This window comes from Myotis nattereri (genome assembly GCF_964212035.1).
Source record: "Myotis nattereri genome assembly, chromosome: 4".
NCBI lineage: Eukaryota > Metazoa > Chordata > Mammalia > Chiroptera > Vespertilionidae > Myotis > Myotis nattereri.
Window position 1 is genome coordinate 50,663,428 of NC_138079.1, and position 18,590 is coordinate 50,682,017.

At 39.3% G+C, this 18,590-nt stretch overlaps 1 protein-coding gene across 1 annotated transcript in view; it reads left to right on the forward strand.

Annotated features, from left to right (window-relative positions):
• Window positions 1-18,590, forward strand: part of ADGRV1 (adhesion G protein-coupled receptor V1) — a 459,909-nt gene that overhangs the window by 147,316 nt on the left and 294,003 nt on the right. Inside the window, exons 59-70 of the mRNA XM_081090113.1 lie at window positions 512-676; window positions 2,424-2,538; window positions 4,634-4,757; window positions 6,148-6,286; window positions 6,475-6,660; window positions 6,931-7,163; window positions 8,569-8,717; window positions 9,446-9,644; window positions 11,479-11,698; window positions 14,415-14,654; window positions 16,116-16,265; window positions 17,282-17,755. Coding sequence (XP_080946239.1) covers window positions 512-676; window positions 2,424-2,538; window positions 4,634-4,757; window positions 6,148-6,286; window positions 6,475-6,660; window positions 6,931-7,163; window positions 8,569-8,717; window positions 9,446-9,644; window positions 11,479-11,698; window positions 14,415-14,654; window positions 16,116-16,265; window positions 17,282-17,755 — 2,394 coding nt within the window. The remainder of the gene's footprint in view (window positions 1-511; window positions 677-2,423; window positions 2,539-4,633; window positions 4,758-6,147; window positions 6,287-6,474; window positions 6,661-6,930; window positions 7,164-8,568; window positions 8,718-9,445; window positions 9,645-11,478; window positions 11,699-14,414; window positions 14,655-16,115; window positions 16,266-17,281; window positions 17,756-18,590) is intronic.

An 18,590-nucleotide genomic window follows, 5' to 3' on the forward strand; every position in this document is an offset into this window, starting at 1 on the left:
GCCTGATGGTCATAAAAAGAACCCCCAAATTTTCCTTAACAAAATATTTCTCTTTTCGTTATTTTATTTCTTCTTTATGCACGTGTCCTACATCAGTGTTCCTAGTTGGGGTCTAACAGACACCTCTCCATCAACTGGCATCTTGGGCAGCAGACTCTTTCCATCCTGTGACTCTGTCCTCCTCTAGGTCCCCTCTCGTCACCTGGCAAATGGGGAAGGCAGGGATATGGAGGCTTGTGTGAGAAGTTGATAGCCAGACTATTAATAACATACATTACTTCTATCTATATTTTTGGGTCAAAATTCAGTCGCACGCTCCACCTAATTGCAAGAGTAGCTAGGAAATACCAAGCAGCTGAGTGCCTAGGACAGAAAGGAAATGGGGTTTGGTGAAATATCTTTTCTGCTGTATAGACAGAATTCTAAATTCAAAAGTTCCAGTCATTGTAAATAGAAATAAGATTGTTTGTCTTCCCTACTTTTTTTTTTATTGGGTTTTTCTTTCTTTCAGGTAATGGTTGATGAATCCCTTCTGTCTGATGACCCTGATTCATATGTGACATTGACGGTCGTCCGGTCACCAGGAGGAAAAGGAGCCGTCCGATTGCAGTGGACTGTGGATGAGATGGCTAAGGATGACCTCAGTCCTTTGAATGGGACGCTTCATTTCGATGAGGTATACTTAGCCTCAGGACCCCTGCAGTTTTTCTCTACTTTGTCTTTGCTTGCTTTTCCTTTTCATATTCTTACTTATGGATTCTTTTGATAGTATTTACTATGTCTGGACTTCCTTTGAAATTTTATGTACTTTAGGGGGAAAAATCACAAACACACACACACACACACACACACACACACACACACACCCTAGATATTGGAAATAAAATTTAGTTCAGTCACTGCCTCTATGCCATCATCAAAACTACTCTTCTCTCAACATTTTCTCTCCTGATTGAGGGCAAAATCAGTCAACCAAGCTGGACACCTGGGTGTAACTCTTGCATGTATTTGGTCACCGAGTCTTGTCAGTTTCCCTTTTAAGTACCTTTCTCACCACTGCGCCTTCGCTATTATGTCTGTGACGATGCACGCCTCCATCATCTTCCATTAGGTAGAGTCTTTTAACTTGTACACTATTCTAAATCTCTTCCTTTTTCTGTCCATTACTTGTGGCACTGACAGGGTTAACATTCTATAAGATATATAATTATATGTCGCCCCTGCTTAACACAATCTAGTGGCTTTCTCATACCCACAGAAGACCTAGCTCTGTAACAGTACACAAAGCCTCAAATGAGGGAATCCTGTATCTTCCACCTTGCTTTTAGAATCATGTTTGTGAATATCTTTTCTAAATTAATAAAAATAAAATAAGCAAATCAGATAAAAACCAGAAAAATGGAATGATACATACGTTTTTAAAAACCTCGCAAATAAGAATTAACAAAAAAGAAATAAGCATTAAAAGAGAGAAAATGCTAAAAATTGTAAGACACTTCTTTATGCAAATCTAAGCAAATAAAGGCATTGAAGTGATTCATTGTATTTCATAAATGATTGATTTTTCTATGAATACATTTAATTAGGTTGAGGCAAGAAATATACATTTTCCTAGAAAATCTTACAAAAATTTTTTAAAAGTACAGTTACTGTGAAATAGAAATAATGAATTATGGAGAACAGCTTGAGTGAAAAATATTAAAAATCTCAGAGAAAAAATACCATTACAGAACTAAGATGTACATGAGAAGGAATAAACAGCAGCATTCAAACTGCAGAAAATTAATCAGTGATGCATAGGACAGTGAGCTGTTTTATAAGCATGCAGAAGTAGAAAAGGTAAAGATAAAATGATACCTGGTTATGTCTCAAAGTGTTAATCTGGTTGTCCTCTATATTTGCTTTCCTTTGTCCCTTCCCTTCCAGCCTACACTGAGCACAGATGCCCCCCAAAATTCCTTTGCTAAGTGTAAGGCGAGAGGGAGGGAATGATAGCACTCTTGAGATCAACACCTGTGGAAGGAATGGGAAGGAAGCAGGGATGGGTAGAGGGCAGGGTCAAATGGGTAGTAGAAAGATGACCTTTATAAGTGGTAAACCTCTGACCTTTGCGTTTTTACATCATGCTGTGACCATATAGCTCTCTTTAAGAGATGGGACTTTTAATCATTGAAAATTTTTAGTAAATTTAGAAGCTGTGCTAATCCCCCCCCCTTTTTTTCTATTAAGAACTTGAATAGCATTTATGGTCAGAGCTCACTTTTACATAGTAATTCTCTTTAGAAGCAACCCATAATTCCAGGGGAGGAAAATGATATACTTTAAGAATGCTTATGAATAGAAACAGTATCCTGCAAATGGGAACATTCAGACTATGACTTCAGTCAATCTGGAGAATTGATTACTCCTGTCATTTGGTGTAGACTGAGTCCCAGAAGACCATTGTATTGCACACACTTCAAGACACGGTGTTGGAGGACAGGCGTTTCACCATTCAGCTGATAGCAGTTGATGAGGCAGAGATATCTCCAGTGAAAGGTAAGAGAAATTCATATTAAAAAAAATTAAACAGTAGATTCTTAGAAAAATGTAACCAAATAGTCATAGTAGTAAAATAGGTTACATTAGGTTTTGTAATACTTAAAATGTTTGTTAAAACATAAAGATGTCATTTTTCTACCATGTATTACAGCTAATGAAGTTTTCAAACTAAAATTATAATACCCAGTGTTAGTAAGGTCATATGTCAAAGATTTCATATAGCTTAACTACATGATTTTAAAAAATGAAGGTGTTTATTTTAGCAATGTTTATGGAATAAAATATGTAGCTTCCTAAATGATCCATTTAACCAGGTAGGAGGCTGACTAAATATAACAGAATACTATGCAACTATTCAAAATAATCTATAATAATAAAAGAATAATATGCTAATTAGACCAGACATCCTACCAGATAAAGCTGGGGCTGTGAGGGAAGCCCGGGTCCCGGGTGCCAGAGGGAAGCCGGTGCCAGTAGCCGGGGGAAGGAAGGCCTACTCTTGCACGAATTTTGTGCATCGGGCCTCTAGTAGGTATAAAAGGCCTTAATTACATTACAAATTAAGAACACTTAATTACATGGATAATTGTTATGTTTATAAAGCATGCTTTATAACATGTTTAATCTAATCCCATTTTTCTCATGTGCATGTCGTAAATATGTAATGATTTACTTGAAATATTAATAATGGTTTTTGATTACCTGTATTTTCTATATATTTTTGCACTGATCACATATTACTTTTATAATAAAACATTTCTTAAAACTTATTATGTCCATTCCAGCTCATCTATTCTTATTTTCATCAGGAAGTAATTACATAGATATTTTGACATTTCAGAAACAAGCATCGTATTTCTTATTTGCTTATGGTCTATATTAAAGTTTGTTTCTTAGATATGGAGAGAAAGGCTTAATGGTTCTAAATGGTTTCATTGTGGTACAAACAGTAATAACCGTGAAAAACAGCCCAGCAACTTCAAGATGAAAGCTTACTTACATATCCTTTTTTTTGCCATCAAAAACTCCATCCTGTACAAGGGTTTGTGGCCAAAAAAACAGAATTCCATGATCAAGGAAATTCTCACAATTGTAGAGCATCACTGTATGTGCCTAGGGTAGCTGTATTAGAGTGTATGGGGGTAAATAATTTGTTAATATAAAAAATTCATAGTATATTTCTTACTGTGACATATTTGCACATGACAAACCATTCTTGGTTTCATCAATTCATTGCCAAAGAAAGTGAGAGTACAGTAATCCATTCCTTTGTTTCATGAAATCCCATATGCTTCTAGAAACCATTTTCTTCAACTTACTGCCCAATTACAATATGAATATCAAATTACTTAATATAGTTTTTATTTCTATATTAGAGGCCCAATGCACGAAATTCACGCAAGGGGCTTGGCCCTCGCATCCTTGGCTGCCTCGGCCCTCGCAGCCCCAGCTTCGTCTGGAAGGTCGTCCAAATGGTCGTTCTGCTGTTCAGCTGTTCGGTCGATTTGCATATTATGCTTTTATTATTATAGATTAGTAGGACTATTTGGCACATTTTATAAATGCTTATAAGCAAATAATAGCCAGAAAATTAAAAATAAAAGGTAACTTTAAGAATTCTTCCTTTTGCCATATAGATAATAAACATAGCCAGATAGCCAATTGCAGTGAGCTGCAAAGTAGTTACTGTAGAAGTGAATTAATGCAAATGAGAAGACTACTTGCTTCCTGTGGGAGTGATAGTGGAATTATTGCCCACTTTCATTAAAATGTGATCTTGGACAAGTTATTTGCTCAGTCTCCTCAGTGCCTCATTGGTAAAATGAGGATATATTAATATCTAACTTATATGATTATCATGAGGATTAACTCATAAGATTAGTATATACAAAGCACTTACAACATTGCAGGCATATACTCAGTGAATACTTGTTTTTGCTACATAAGCTGTCCCCAAAAATGTGTACACACTTTAACAGCTGATAACTCACTTAATTTTGAAAATTAACTGCATATTATTAAACACTGACTTTATAATCATTCAAAGTGTGTGTATTTTTTTTGGACACCCTGTCTATCATCTTCAATTTAGGTAGCGCATCAATAATCATTCGGGGAGATAAGGGAGCTTCAGGAGAAGTTGGGATCGCACCGTCTTCCAGGCACATCCTCATTGGGGAACCCTCAGCAAAATATAATGGGACTGCTATCATCAGGTAAGGATGTTGTAATCTTTCTTTGCCTGGGATGGGGCTTTGAAGTTTTGTGTAAATAATTGGCATTTTTATGCCTTAAATACATTGTTCTCAACACATGCATATTCTTCAAGCATTGTTATTTTATGTATTGGTGACGTCCTGTGGAAAGTAGAATACATTTTTAGTGAAAATTGAAGACACATTCTGATTTATATTGAAGTCAGATCTTGAGGAGGTTTCTGACGTTTCTTGGGTGATTTGCACAACTCATTCTGAGGAGAGTGTAGTGAGTTGACATCAGATCTGTGCTTTTAGCCCCGTCCGTCACCAGCTATGTAAAGTGAGCATTACTTCATCTCTGTAAGCTTGTGTGTCTCAGCTGCAAAGTTGTTCCTTAGAAAATCATCTGAATCAAGCATTCTAAGTGTTCTACAATTAGGGCCTGTTATATAACTACTAGTCACGATTCATGAAAATTGAAAATAAATTAATTAGAAGGTGGCCAGCGGAGCAGGACTGGGCAAGACAGCCTGGACATGCCCTGGAGCCAACCTCCAGTAGTCCCTCCCCGGCTGGCAGCACCGGGGCTTGAAGGACATCTGCGGAGTGAGTGGGGTCCCTCCGGCAGGTGGGGTCCCTCAGCCTGGCCTGTGGGAATCAGGTTGAAACCAGCTCTCTGACATCCCCCAAGGGTCCCGGATTGCGAGTGGGCAGTATTCGGGTGACACACCCTGGAATTGGGCTCCTTCCTCTATGGTTCCGGGGTGCATCACCCGAGAATCGCAGCTACCAAGTCACCGCAGCTCAGCAGATCCTGTGTTGAGCATCTGTCCCTGGTGGTCAGTGTGCCTCATAGCTACCGGTTGGAGCGGCTGCCCCCTGGTGGTCATTGTGTGTCATAGCTACCGGTCGGGCAGTCACTTAGCCTTTTAAATGTATAGATGGGATGCTTTAGGCGACTTGATTACAAATCTTTTCATGAGGAGTGGGACAGCAGCTAACAGCGAAGTAGCTGAATTTGAATGAAAACTCTACCTTTTTGGAAGTTTGTCCATTAGCATTGCGTGTGTGAAATATTTCTGTCCTTTAGAGAACTTCGTTTAGGCTATTGACATTTTGTGAAAAATCTGTAAATAACTTTAAAATGTTTTTTTTTTAGATCTTCCACTTCTAGTGTTTAGCGTTTGCTAGTATTCTTGTCAAGTAGATTTACATGCGTTCAGTACTTTGACTCTTACTATCTTGGAAGTATAAGACTTTCTTGTGGTATGTAATTGATAGATAGGGTTACTTAAATGCATAATGTTTCTGAAATAAATGACAATTGTTCATTTTTGAAAGAGAGCAAATATCCAGGAAAAGTTCCTTCAGTAAAAATTGTATTGAATATATGTGTGTGTTGTTGTAGCCTGGTTCGTGGCCCAGCGATCTGGGGGGAGGTCACAGTGTATTGGAGGATTTTCCCCGCATCCATGGGGGAATTTGCTGAAACATCAGGAAAACTGACAATGAGAGAAGGACAGTCTGCAGCAATTATAGTGATCCAGGTATTAATGTTTCTGGCTTCTGTTGTGCCCTTTGATGTGTGTGTCTGTGTGTGTGTCTGTGTGTAGTTAGTGGGTGGGTGGTGGGAGATGGTTGATATCCCAGATTTGTTGTTGTTACTTATCTGATAGATGTTTTTCTTTAAACATGATAGTTTTTGCTGCGAATGGCCCTTTCTGTCCTTCTGTAGGCTCTGAATGATGACATTCCTGAGGAAAAGTGTTTCTATGAGTTCCGGCTCACCGGTGTCAGTGAGGGGGGAGTACTGAGTGCGGCCAGCAGCACCGCCAATATCACAGTGGTGGCCAGTGACCTCCCCTACGGCCGATTCGCCTTTTCACAGGAGCAGCTTCGAGCGTCAGAGGAAGCACAAAGGGTAGAGTCTGAAATGCTTAAAATTGGAAATACCGGTGTGTGTTTTTTATCTTGTAGTGATCTTTAAAACGCGTTTCCTTGTTCTTCTGAAGTTTTCACCAACTGCTTCATTTCCTCCGGATGTTATTTTGACCTATCATTTCCATACTCTCATAAATCTATTTATAATTTCAACATAATCCTAGTAAATTGAATTAGAGTTCATAAAAATTAAGTATTGTCTGGGAGGCTCATCATCCAAGTCAAATAAAAGAACCTCTTCTGGCTGCAGGTGAACGTCACAGTCATCCGATCGGGTGGATCGCTCCGTCCCGTGAGGCTCTGGTATGAGACAGTGAGTGGGACCGCGGAGGCAGGCGTGGATTTTGTCCCTGCCCCGGGAGAGCTCCTCTTTGACGCACGGGAGATGGCGAAAAGCGTGCAGGTTGAAATACTTGATGATAGCCTTCCTGAAGGGCCTGAGGAATTTTCTCTAGTAATTACAAAAGTGGAACTCCTCGAAAGGTAAAGTAAAAAAGAAAAGTAGGAAAGTTAAACAAAGCAGGAAGAAAGGAAAAGTAGTGCTAGGTTGTGAGGGGTTAATACAAAACTGAAATAGTTCCTTCCCTTCTCTTCCAAGGATTTATGTGACATCAGGACTGTGTGTGGTAGGAAATTATAACAATGACTGTTCACTATGCATTATTTTAAAATATAACTCCCCCGACCCCGGAAGTTGAAAGTATGTATTTCTGTTGCATGCAGTCGCTCTGGGCAGCCATAGAATTGAACAGGGCATGGGCAGGAGTAATTTGGTGAAGAAATAGAGTAACTGTTCTCTAGGTAGAAGGTCAGCTGGCCTTGGAGAATTTGCTTCCCCCTGTCTCTGTACCTGGGCATGGGCTGGAGTGAGAGATTTCTTCTTGGAGTCAATGAAAGCTGTCTTGTCTTCTCCATGGGTGAGTGAGGTAGATGCTTGCTTTCCCAGTACCAGTTTTAAAGGGGGTAAAAACATGGAGTCAAAGAGGGCCAGTCGTTAATGTGCACCGTGTTTCCATTGAAGATCAAGAATGAACCATATGGAGGCCATCTCATTCTCTGATCATTTAATATTTTAATTCCCTTTTTTCTAATTTTGCCTTATATATAAGCTTATTAACCAGCTTTCAACCCTTTGAAATGTAGGTGGGGTAAAAATACCAGGCAAATAGAATTTGGAAATTAAAGGAAGGACTACACTGGTTTAGTGCCATTTTTTTAGCTTCAGGGATTAAAATGATATAAAGTCAGAAATTTTCTTTAATGGAAATAATATCAATATATTAAAAAAAGGAAATTTCCTTTGCATGAATGACATTAGATAAATAAACTACCATCTATATTAAAGAACAGAGGCATTGATTTGTAATTGTTTTCCATAAATACTAAAATATTTTCTTGAATCTTGAAGGTTTAGCTTGAAATTTCTTCAGTGGCACACACTCATTATTTCTTTGAAGTAGCTCTCAGCCTGCCACCATGAATGTCCAGCCCAGCTGGCTTCTGTCTGCGTGCACTGCAGTTTGATGCCCATTGCCTTCTGGGTCCATTACTGTAGAATGTGTGCAGCAGTGCATCCCTAGCCCCAGCGTTTTATTTTATGACCACTTCTTCCCAATTTCCTTATAGTTCTGTTATCTCCCCATTGCCTCAGTTTAATAACTTTATATTAGTTCTGGCTTCATGCAGGCAGTGATAATCGCGAGCAGCACAGAAATCTGTTTCAAACAGCATTTCAGGGGGGAGAAAAGAAGCATTTTAGTATCGGGAATTTTAAAAAGTATTATTAAATTGCTTAATAGGACTAAGTTATAGGAGCTAAGAGGACCATTCAGTTGATGGTAGGAAATTATGTACTCATTTTATTTTATTTTTTTTATGACTTTGCAAGAGGGTATGATTTTACCATCCAAGAAAATGGACTTCAAGTAGATCAGCCTCCTGAAATAGGAAACATCTCCACGGTCAGAATCATAATAATGACAAATGATAATGCAGAGGGCATCATTGAATTTGACCCAAGGTATACTGCCTTCGAAGGTAGGTTCAGTAACCTTATTTATAAATTTACCACCACTTTCTGAATTATAGATTTCCTGAGCTCGACATTATCAGTTTGAATTCTCATATGTAAAGTTTCTGGTGTGTGTGTGTGTGTGTGTGTGTGTGTGTGTGTGTATGTACATGTATGCCCTTATATGTATTTGTATATGCCTTTATAGATTTATATATTTACACATTTATTTTAAAATTATATTTTGAGTTACCTTTGGGCAATCTTGAACCTCACTTATGTGTGCCAAAGATGAATGATTAGGAACAAAACAATTTTAAAAAGTTGTGTTTAACCTTAGAAATATTGAAATATTCCTATTTCAAATGCTTTTATGAATACATTTTAAGTTATGCAATTTTTAACTTTCTTTGTGGATTAGAAATCAGTGAATATCCACTTTCTAATAAATTGTCATTTATTTGTATGTGGCATAGAGAGGAGGAATGCCTACACTGATGATTACATAGGTCATTTAATTTCTAACTTAGACTGTTCGCCATAACTTTCAACTTCTGGCAAACTACATTTCTCCAAAAAAAAAATAAATCATGAGATTTTCACCAATCATTTTTGAAAGTGATAAATGAATTGTGGACACATTGAGTACTTGCACTGTACCATTATGTTTAATGGCCATGCTTAATTTGACTGAATCTTATAAATGTTACTTGCTTTGTCTGACATACCAGTTAATTGCAAATGCCTATTACAGTGGAGGAAGACGTCGGGATGATCATGATTCCAGTGGTGAGGCTGCATGGAGCACACGGCCGTGTGACAGCTGAGTTCACCTCTCAGAGCTCCTCTGCGGCTCCTGGTGTCAATTATCTATTGCATGGGGACTCAGTCACATTTCAGCATGGGCAGAGCTTAAGTTTCATCAATGTCTCCATCGCTGATGGCCATGAAAGGTAACAATTTAATGAAATGAGAATACAGTACTTGCCCCTTATCCTCAGGGGATATATTCCAAGACCCCCGGTGGATGCCTGAAACTGCAGATAGTCTGCAACCCTATATACTATGTTTTTTTCCTATATATACCTGGGATAAAGTTTAATTTATAAATTAGGCACAGTAAGAGATTAACACAGTTCGTACCATTCAGGAGTTTTCTCGTGTTTCACGCGCCATCTGTTAAGGACCGCTCACGAGTGTTCTCCTTTTTCATGCCCATGGAAAAAGGAGCGAATCTAGATACTTATGTAAATTTTGTTTGGCCCCTCTTCATAGAGGAAAATGTTTTACACAGTACCATACGTTAAAAAAGTACTAGGAACTTTGTTTTTGTAAATAAAAATGTTATAATTATTGAAAAACAACACCTAAAGTGCATTATGATGATTTAAATAACGTGCAGTTTGCCCAAAAATGTGCGGTCCCTGGCATATGTCTTAGAGATTTCTATGCAGTACGCAATGTGTTAATAACAATAATAATACTAGAGGCCTGGTGGACGAATCCATGCACAAGTGGGGTCCCTTGGCCTGGCCTGTGGGATTGGGCCGAAACCAACTCTCCGACATCCCCCGAGGAGTCCCGGATTGCGAGAGGGCAAGGCCAGGCCGAAGGACCCCACTGGTGCATGATCAGGGCCAGGGAGGGTTGTGGGAGGTTGGTCAGCTGGGGAGGGACCTGAGGAGGGCTCCAGGGCGTGTCCGGCCCTTCTCGCTCAGTCCCGATTGGCGGGACCCCAGCAGCAAGCTAACCTACCAGTTGGAGAGTCTGTTCCCTGCTGGTCAGTGTGCATCATAGCAAGCGGTTGAGTGGTCTTAGCATATCATTAGTATATTATGCTTTGATTGGTTGAAGGGATGACTGGATAACCAGGCACTTAGCATATTAGGCTTTTATTATATAGGATACTGTAATAAGATATCTTAATTGTACTCTACTTACCCTTCTTGCGATGATGTGAGATGATACCATGCCTACATGATGAGATGATGAGATGAAGGGAGGTGAATAACATAAGCATGTGACAGCATTAGGCTGCAATAAGGTTTACTGTACAAAACACTGTGATACCCAGACGGTCAATCTGATAACTGAGATGACTACTAAGTGGCTGAAGGTGGGACAAAGAGATGATTCATGTCCTAATTCGGATGTAGTGGGTCAGGGGGAGATTTCATCATGCTACTTAGAATGGCATGAAATTTAAAACTTATGAATTGTTTAGTTCTGGAATTTTCCATTTAATATTTTTGGACCCCACTTGACTGTATGTAACTAAAACCAGAAAAAGCAAAACCAGAAATGATGGGGGACTACTTATAATATGGGCATACATAAAACATGAATATTGTGTTCCATTCCTTACCTATGATTTGCACTGATAATAGAATTTTAGACTACGCATGTGACCATTGAAAAACACGTGATAAAATTTAGGGCAGGGGGAGGGATGCACTGGGGCAGGGAAGAGGAATTGGGAGACCATTGTAATTGTATGTTACTTTTTTCAAATACAGGAATAATAATTTTTATTAATTTAGATTTGAAAAGTCTAATCAGAATGTAGATGCATTCAGCAAATAAAAAGAGGAAAAGATCTATTAACCAGCCCAGGTTATATAATATTGAAGTGAATCATTTATGCCTTTAGCTGATCACCCTCCTCTTCGTACTTGGAGTGTGACTACTGTGCCTTGAATGACCAATTAAGAAAATGACCAGTTATTTGGATTTTAGAAGCATTTTCATGTACTTAGATTCACAGATTTGCTCTTTCTTCCTATGCAGTGAATTTGCGGAGCCTGTTGAAATTCTGCTCATTGGAGCTACTGGTGGAGCAGTCCTTGGACGCCACCTAGTGAGCAGAATCACAATCACCAAGAGTGACTCTCCCTTCGGTGTTGTAAGATTTCTTAATCAAAGCAGAATTTCTCTTTCTAATCCCAATTCTACAATGACTTTACCGTTGGTGCTGGAGCGGACTGGAGGACTCTCAGGAGAGATTCAGGTAGAGTTATTATTCTCATGGTTTTAAAAATAATTTTTAAAAAAATATATTTTATTGAGTTTTACAGAGCGGAGGGGAGAGGGATAGAGAGTTAGAAACATCGATGAGAGAGAAACGTCGATCAGCTGCCTCCTGCACACCTCCTACTGGGGATGTGCCCGCAACCAAGGTACATGCCCTTGACTAGAATCGAACCTGGGACCCTTCACTGAGCCAAACCGGTTCGGGCTTAAAAATAATTTTTGATAATTAAGTTTGGTGTTGGATTTTCTTTTTCCTCAAATATATTCATTTATTTATTCACAATCAATAATATTTATTAATCACCTAGTAGGTGTAAAGCAGTTTCTAAGTCCTATGAAGCGTATAAAAATGTATGACAGCTGACCTCAGGGAGTTCTTGAGAGCAAGTAAGAAATTAAAGGATGGATTCTGGTAGATGCATTCATTCAACAAGTATCTGTGGAGAGCTTTCAGGGTGCCAGACCCTGTTGTGGGCACTGAGAACATGCTGGTGAACAAGACCTTGTCTCTGTTCTCATATGACTTTTTTTAAATATGTATATATTCTATTGATTTTTTTACAGAGAGGAAGGGAGAGGGATAGAGAGTTAGAAACATCGATGAGAGAGAAACATCGATCAGCTGCCTCCTGCACACTTCCTACTGGGGATGTGCCTGCAACGAAGGTACATGCCCTTGACTGGAATTGAACCTGGGACCTTTCAGTCCGCAGGCCGACGCTCTATCCATTGAGCCAAACTGGTTAGAGCGTGTTCTCATATAACTTTTAGAATAATTAGCAAATAAATAAAAGAAAGATGATCAGATGATACTAAGTCAGAGGTCCTCAAACTTTTTAAACAGGGGGCCAGTTCACTGTCCCTCAGACATTCCACACATGCGCACTGCAGGCCCGGGACGAGTCAGCTGCTAAGCAGGATAGACAGCGGCGGCAAAAACACCCGGCGGGCCGGATAAATGTTTTCGGCGGGCCGCCTGTGGCCCGCGAGCCGTAGTTTGAGAATGCCTGGACTAAGTGCTCTACAGCAATGTGAAATAGATTCACAACTGCACATGACCTGCTAGCTACTCTAGATGGGATGGTGAGGATGTGCTTTTTAAACCGAAGGCTGAAGGATGAGAAACGGGTGGTTATGTCATTGTTGGAGGGATGAGTGTTCGAGGAGAGGGAAAGCCAGTGCAGATCTACAAGGCTGGCATGTTGAGATCTGAAGAGGTCCATGTTTGGGGACCTGGAGATGCTGGGTCACAGCGCAGGATAGCTCAGCAGGCTCAGTAGGTGTTTGACCACAGGGAACCCCCTAAAGCAAGTTAAAGATTTTATGCCAAGTGCAAATAGGTTGCCATTAGAAAGTTTTAAGGAAGGCACTAATATCAATGTCACTGGGTTGTCATTTTAAACAGCTCACGTAGGACAGTTGTGAGGCAAACGGACTGTCAAGAAGTTGAACTGGAAACAGAATGGGCAGTCAGTAGGCGATTGTCCTGTACTGTCCAGGGCAGAGCTGTCAGCTCAGACAAGGGCGGAGGTGGAGATAGCCGGAAGTGAATAGACATTGAGTATGTTTTGGAAGAACGCCTCATGGGACTAGTGGAGGCTGAGGAAAAGAAAGAATTGAGGGTCCCTCCTGGAATGTTAGTTTTAGCAGCCAGTTATATTAGAGTGCTGCTTACTGAAATACAGATGCTTGGGGGAGAATCAAGAGTTCTATTTTGGCCTGTCCATTTGAGATACCTACGAGACTTCCCAATAGAGGGGTCAAATAGGGAGGGGCATGAGCAAGTGTGGGTTGGGGTTAGGGCTGCAGACAGGGACGGTGTTGACACAAATGCAGACATTTGAAACTTTGGGGCTTAAGGGGTGTAGAACGAGATGTGAAGGAAACAGACCTGAGCCCCAGGCTGCCTGCCTCTGGGGGTCTGAGGAAGGAGAGCCAGCAAAGATTGAGAAGTAGAGGCAGAGGAACACTAGGATAGCCTGTATTGTGTGAGCATCGTGTAAGTCAAGAGAGACAGGACACAATATTTAAAGAAAAAGGAAAGGATCAGTTGTGTGCAATGCTGATGAGAGATAAAAGAAGCAAACAGAAGTGCCCAGTTTTCTTTATGAATATTGAGAAGCATAAAATTTTAAATTATAGAAACTTTTAAAAATGCCTTTATTATAACATAGAAACTTTCTTTGTTTCTTATAACAAGTTAGGAAAGTTTCTGTTCATTTTATACTGGGAATTTATTTAAGTAGATTTAGAAGAGGTTGCACACCCATCAGACTTTTCACATGGTTTCATTATTCAAATAGGTTTTGATTGACATAACCTGTGCACATAGCAAGATAGTGTTGTATTCATATATTTATTTTTTTATATTTCTCTAGTATATATTTTAAAAGTATGTACTTCTATATTTTTGTTATCCTGTGATGATGAAAACTGACCAGGTATTCAGATTTCTTTTTTTTTGTTAGACATTGTTATTCATGAAAACTGATATTCTATAATTATGCAGTTTACATTTGCAGATATCATTGTTTAAAAACCTGAGAGATAATAATAGGAATTTGCTGAAGATATTCTAGAATAATATTCATATATATGTGTATTTTTTCCTAGTACTATATATCTTGCAAAGTAATTCTTGGTTTAAAACCGATCATTTCTATTTAAAACTCACATACACACATGCCCTGCAGGTGAACTGGGAGATAGTAGGACCCAATTCTCAGGACGCCTTACCACCACAGAACAGAGACATCGCAGACCCAGTGAGTGGGGCCTTCTATTTTGGAGAGGGAGAAGGTGGCGTGAGAACCATAATTCTGACCGTTCATCCTCACGAAGAAATTGAAGTCGAAGAGACTTTCGTTATTAAGCTTACACTTGTGAAGGGACAAGCTAAGTTAGACTCCAGAGCTAATTCTGTTACGTTAACAGTAAGTTTGATTTTTTTATTTTCCCACAAATTTTTTAGTGGAGTTATCAGAAAATGCATTTACATTTGTTGAAACTCGGTAGGCTTATGATGAATTGAAACTTATAAAACCATAATTCCTATGGTTGTTAAGTTAATTTCTTACATAGCCTGATTAATGGTATTAGTTCTAAGAAGGGTTTAATGCAGTGAAACATACTTATTTTATATTCTGTAAGAAAATTTGGTGAATATTTGCCACATTTAAGGAGGAGGTATTTGTGATGTCATCCTAAATATTGGCTCTCTTTGCCATCAAAATACATAAACATTATTAACCAGTTTCAAGTCAGACTGTGTGAAGGTAGAATGGTACTTGTTCAACTAGCACAATGATGTGTTGGATTAGATTCACATTCAGCGTATTTGATATGGACCACCCAGTCCATCAGGGCAGAAAGTGTTTGGACAAACACGGCTAGATGTTGCCATGAAGGTATTTTGTAGATGTGATTAATATTTACAGTCAGTTTACTTTAAGTAAAGGAGACTATCCTTGATTATGTGTGTGAGCCTCAACCAATCAGTTGAAGGCCTTGAGCGCTAATACTGAGATTTCAGGAGTAGATATCTGCCTCAAGAAATCCTGTGTGAGTTTCCAGCCTGCCCCATAGAATTCAAACTCAAGACCACACCGTCAACTCATGCCTGGGTTTTCTGCCTGCTAGACTGCCCGCTTGCCATTTCTTTTTCTGCCAAAGTAAACTGGGGAAAGAGATGGTTTATTCTGCAATACTCTGCTTTAGAATCCTTTCTGGTAGTGTGAAATAGTCCTCTGCCAAGACTGTCAACCTCTTTATCCCCCCAAATTTCAACATAAGAACACCCAGAGCTTGGGGAACTTGTTGGTTCCCTCAATCAGTCTCGACTCCCTCTCTCTTCTCCTCTCTCATTTCCTCCCTCTCTCCCTATTTCTCTGGAGAAGTTTGACTGATACAGACCCCAGACAAGAGTATTATCCAAACTTAAAAGATGTCATTTCTCTGCATTGTTTTCAGTAGCCCAAACAATTGGGCACCGTAATCTATAAATTGACACATAAAACTAAGTATCACTGGACCTTTTGCCTCTCTCTACCTTGTATTATAACCAGTAGAAAGAAGTTAGCAAAAATTAACTGATTAAACAAAACAAACATAAGGCAAAATGAACCTAAATTGAGGCATGAAAATACTATCCTTTTGAGATTTTGCAAATTGTGGTTTTCTGGACACTTATTCCCATTATCCTTGGAGAATAAGAACTTGCTTGTTTTAGGTAACACTCAGTGTAATAAAGAAGGTTTAAAAATCAGATAGCTAGATAGATTTAAGTATTATTTCTATGTCTCTTCCATTTCTTCAGCATTGATTGATACGTTGGATACTGTATTTTCATCCATAGTTGTTATATATGGTATTCACTCTGCTGTTTCTATTTTTAGATACAGAAGTTTGGAGATCCCAATGGAGTGGTTCAGTTCGCTCCTGAGTCTTTGTCTATGAAGACCTATTTGGAGCCCTCAGCTCTGGAAGGGCCCCTGATCATCACTTTCGTTGTCAAAAGAGTCAAGGGCATTTTTGGAGAGATTAAGGTATCATTTTTCATTTTATTTTTAAGCAGAGCAATAATTTTCTTAACAAACATGGTTGAGAGGGACAGAAAACGGAGTTGTTCTGGGTAAAGGTTTTCATAAACTCAAGTGACATGAGTTTTCACAGAAGCTGAGAAGTACCTCGGGCTCTCCAGCCAGGCCTGCCTTCAGCGATCTCTCCACAATGCGTCACAGTTAGATTAAAAAGATCTTCCTCACACTTAGTCATGAAGAGTATGATTCAACTGTTTTGTATTTTCTGGTTTGCTACTTTTCCTACTTAAATCTCTGAGTTTTATAAATTGCTTAATGTATTCTCTTGGGCTTTATTTCTCAATAGAATTTTTTATTATAGCAACTGATTTTTAAGAGATTGTGTTTGAGTGTTTATTAATATAGAACATTTGATGGATGCCCTTGTAAATCATCAAGATACTTGTCTAACCGATCCAGGTTACATATTTGGTGAAATTTCTCAATGAAGTTACCTCTTTTCCTGTAACTGCTACTTGTTCAGTTGAAGTTTTATGGTTTGGAGGGCGAAAATTCTTGGAAAATAACCTTTAATTCTAAGAAATCTAATAGATATTTCCTTGTAGTTAAAGAACAGACAAGAACAAATTCTGATGTGAAGTATTTGATTATCTAGTCACATTTACCTTCAGCCACTGTCTGTGGTTTGCTATGGAATGACGTGTGGTACCGCCATTTTAAAGTTTACTTGCTCTTCTTTATCTCTTCAAAATGTTATTCTTTTAGGAGTAGGCAAAATGAGATCTCACAGTCTTTCCTGCAAATTGCGTACGGCAGCCTGAAAGAGTGAAGATGCTTTCATGACACAGACGTCACTCCTCTGTACTTTCCAAACTAATAACTGCTTGGAGACTGTGAATATAATGATGCACAATTAATATTTCCCTTTTGTTTATTAGAAAGGAAAACATAATTCAAAGGATTTTGATTCAATTTACTGCATCATATAACATTGTTGGATTTTTCCCCCCCATTTATCTTAGGTTTACTGGGAAATAAGTAGTCAGTTTGACATTACTGGAGACTTTCTCTCTACAAACGGCTTTTTCGTCATTGCTGATGGAGAGCGTGAAGTGAGCTTTGATGTTCATTTGCTACCAGATGATGTACCCGAGATAGAGGAAGCCTATGTGATCCAGCTTGTTTCCGTAGAGGGAGGAGCCGAGCTGGACCCGGAAAAATGCATCACGCAGTTCTCTGTTTCTGCAAATGATGACCCACATGGAGTCTTCGCTCTGTATGCAGGTCGCCAGGCAGTGCTCATTGAGCAGGACCTCACCAGGTCCATCCAAATCAACGTAACCCGGCTTGCCGGGACTTTCGGAGATGTGGCTGTTAGATATCGAATATCATCTGATCATAAGGAGCAGCCAGTTGTTACAGAGAATGCAGAGAGGCAGCTGGTGGTCCAAGACGGTGCCAGCTCTAAAGTGGACACGGTGCCAGTAAAGAGCCAGGTTTGTAGTCTTTCTTGATTTCCTGGTCATTCCAATCAAGCTCCTTCAGTGAGAGCCCTGACTTACCTCAGGATCAGATTAAATCTTATTCGGAAATTATATGTAACCAGGAAAAATGCCTTGGAAAATGCATAGTGATTATTGGGTAATACAAAGAGTAGTATTCACAGATTATAAGTGAATAAGTATATTTCAGTTTGGAGATGGGATATTTTTGTCTAGGTAGTAGCAGGCATTTATTTAATCCTTGCAAAGTTCCAGAAATCATTTCAATTGATATACATACACACCCCAAAATACACACATGCGCACATACACACACAGACATACACACATGTACATACACTCACAGGATACTTGTTGAAGGGGAGAAATTTAGGCTTTCTTGTGGCACTGGCCTGTGCTCCCTGGAGTTTGGAGGGCCTGCATGAACACAGGGGCTGGTATCTGCTTCTCTTCTTGTGCATCTGTGTGGAAAGTGGCTCTGACTGTCTGTGATGGTAAAAACTAGCAGTGGACAGCTCTGGCAGATGTTTGGGGTGCGAGTGAAAAGAATGTGTGGATTTGCTGTGAGTCCTGTAGGTACCTCAGCAGTCTTTCTCAGTCTGAATCACAGAGAGTGATGCGAGTGACTCTTTGTCTTACTCCTTGCGAGGATGGTACATAGCTAGTGTCATTCTGTATGCACAGGAGATAAGTTAATTTATTTCATACATGTGATGCATTATGGCACTGGGAATTAATTATCTCATTGTTGGAAAGGTTGCCCCAGAGGGTCACCAGATTGAAATAATTCTGGGAAAAATCTGTGGGGTGGATTGTGAAGCTTGGTGAA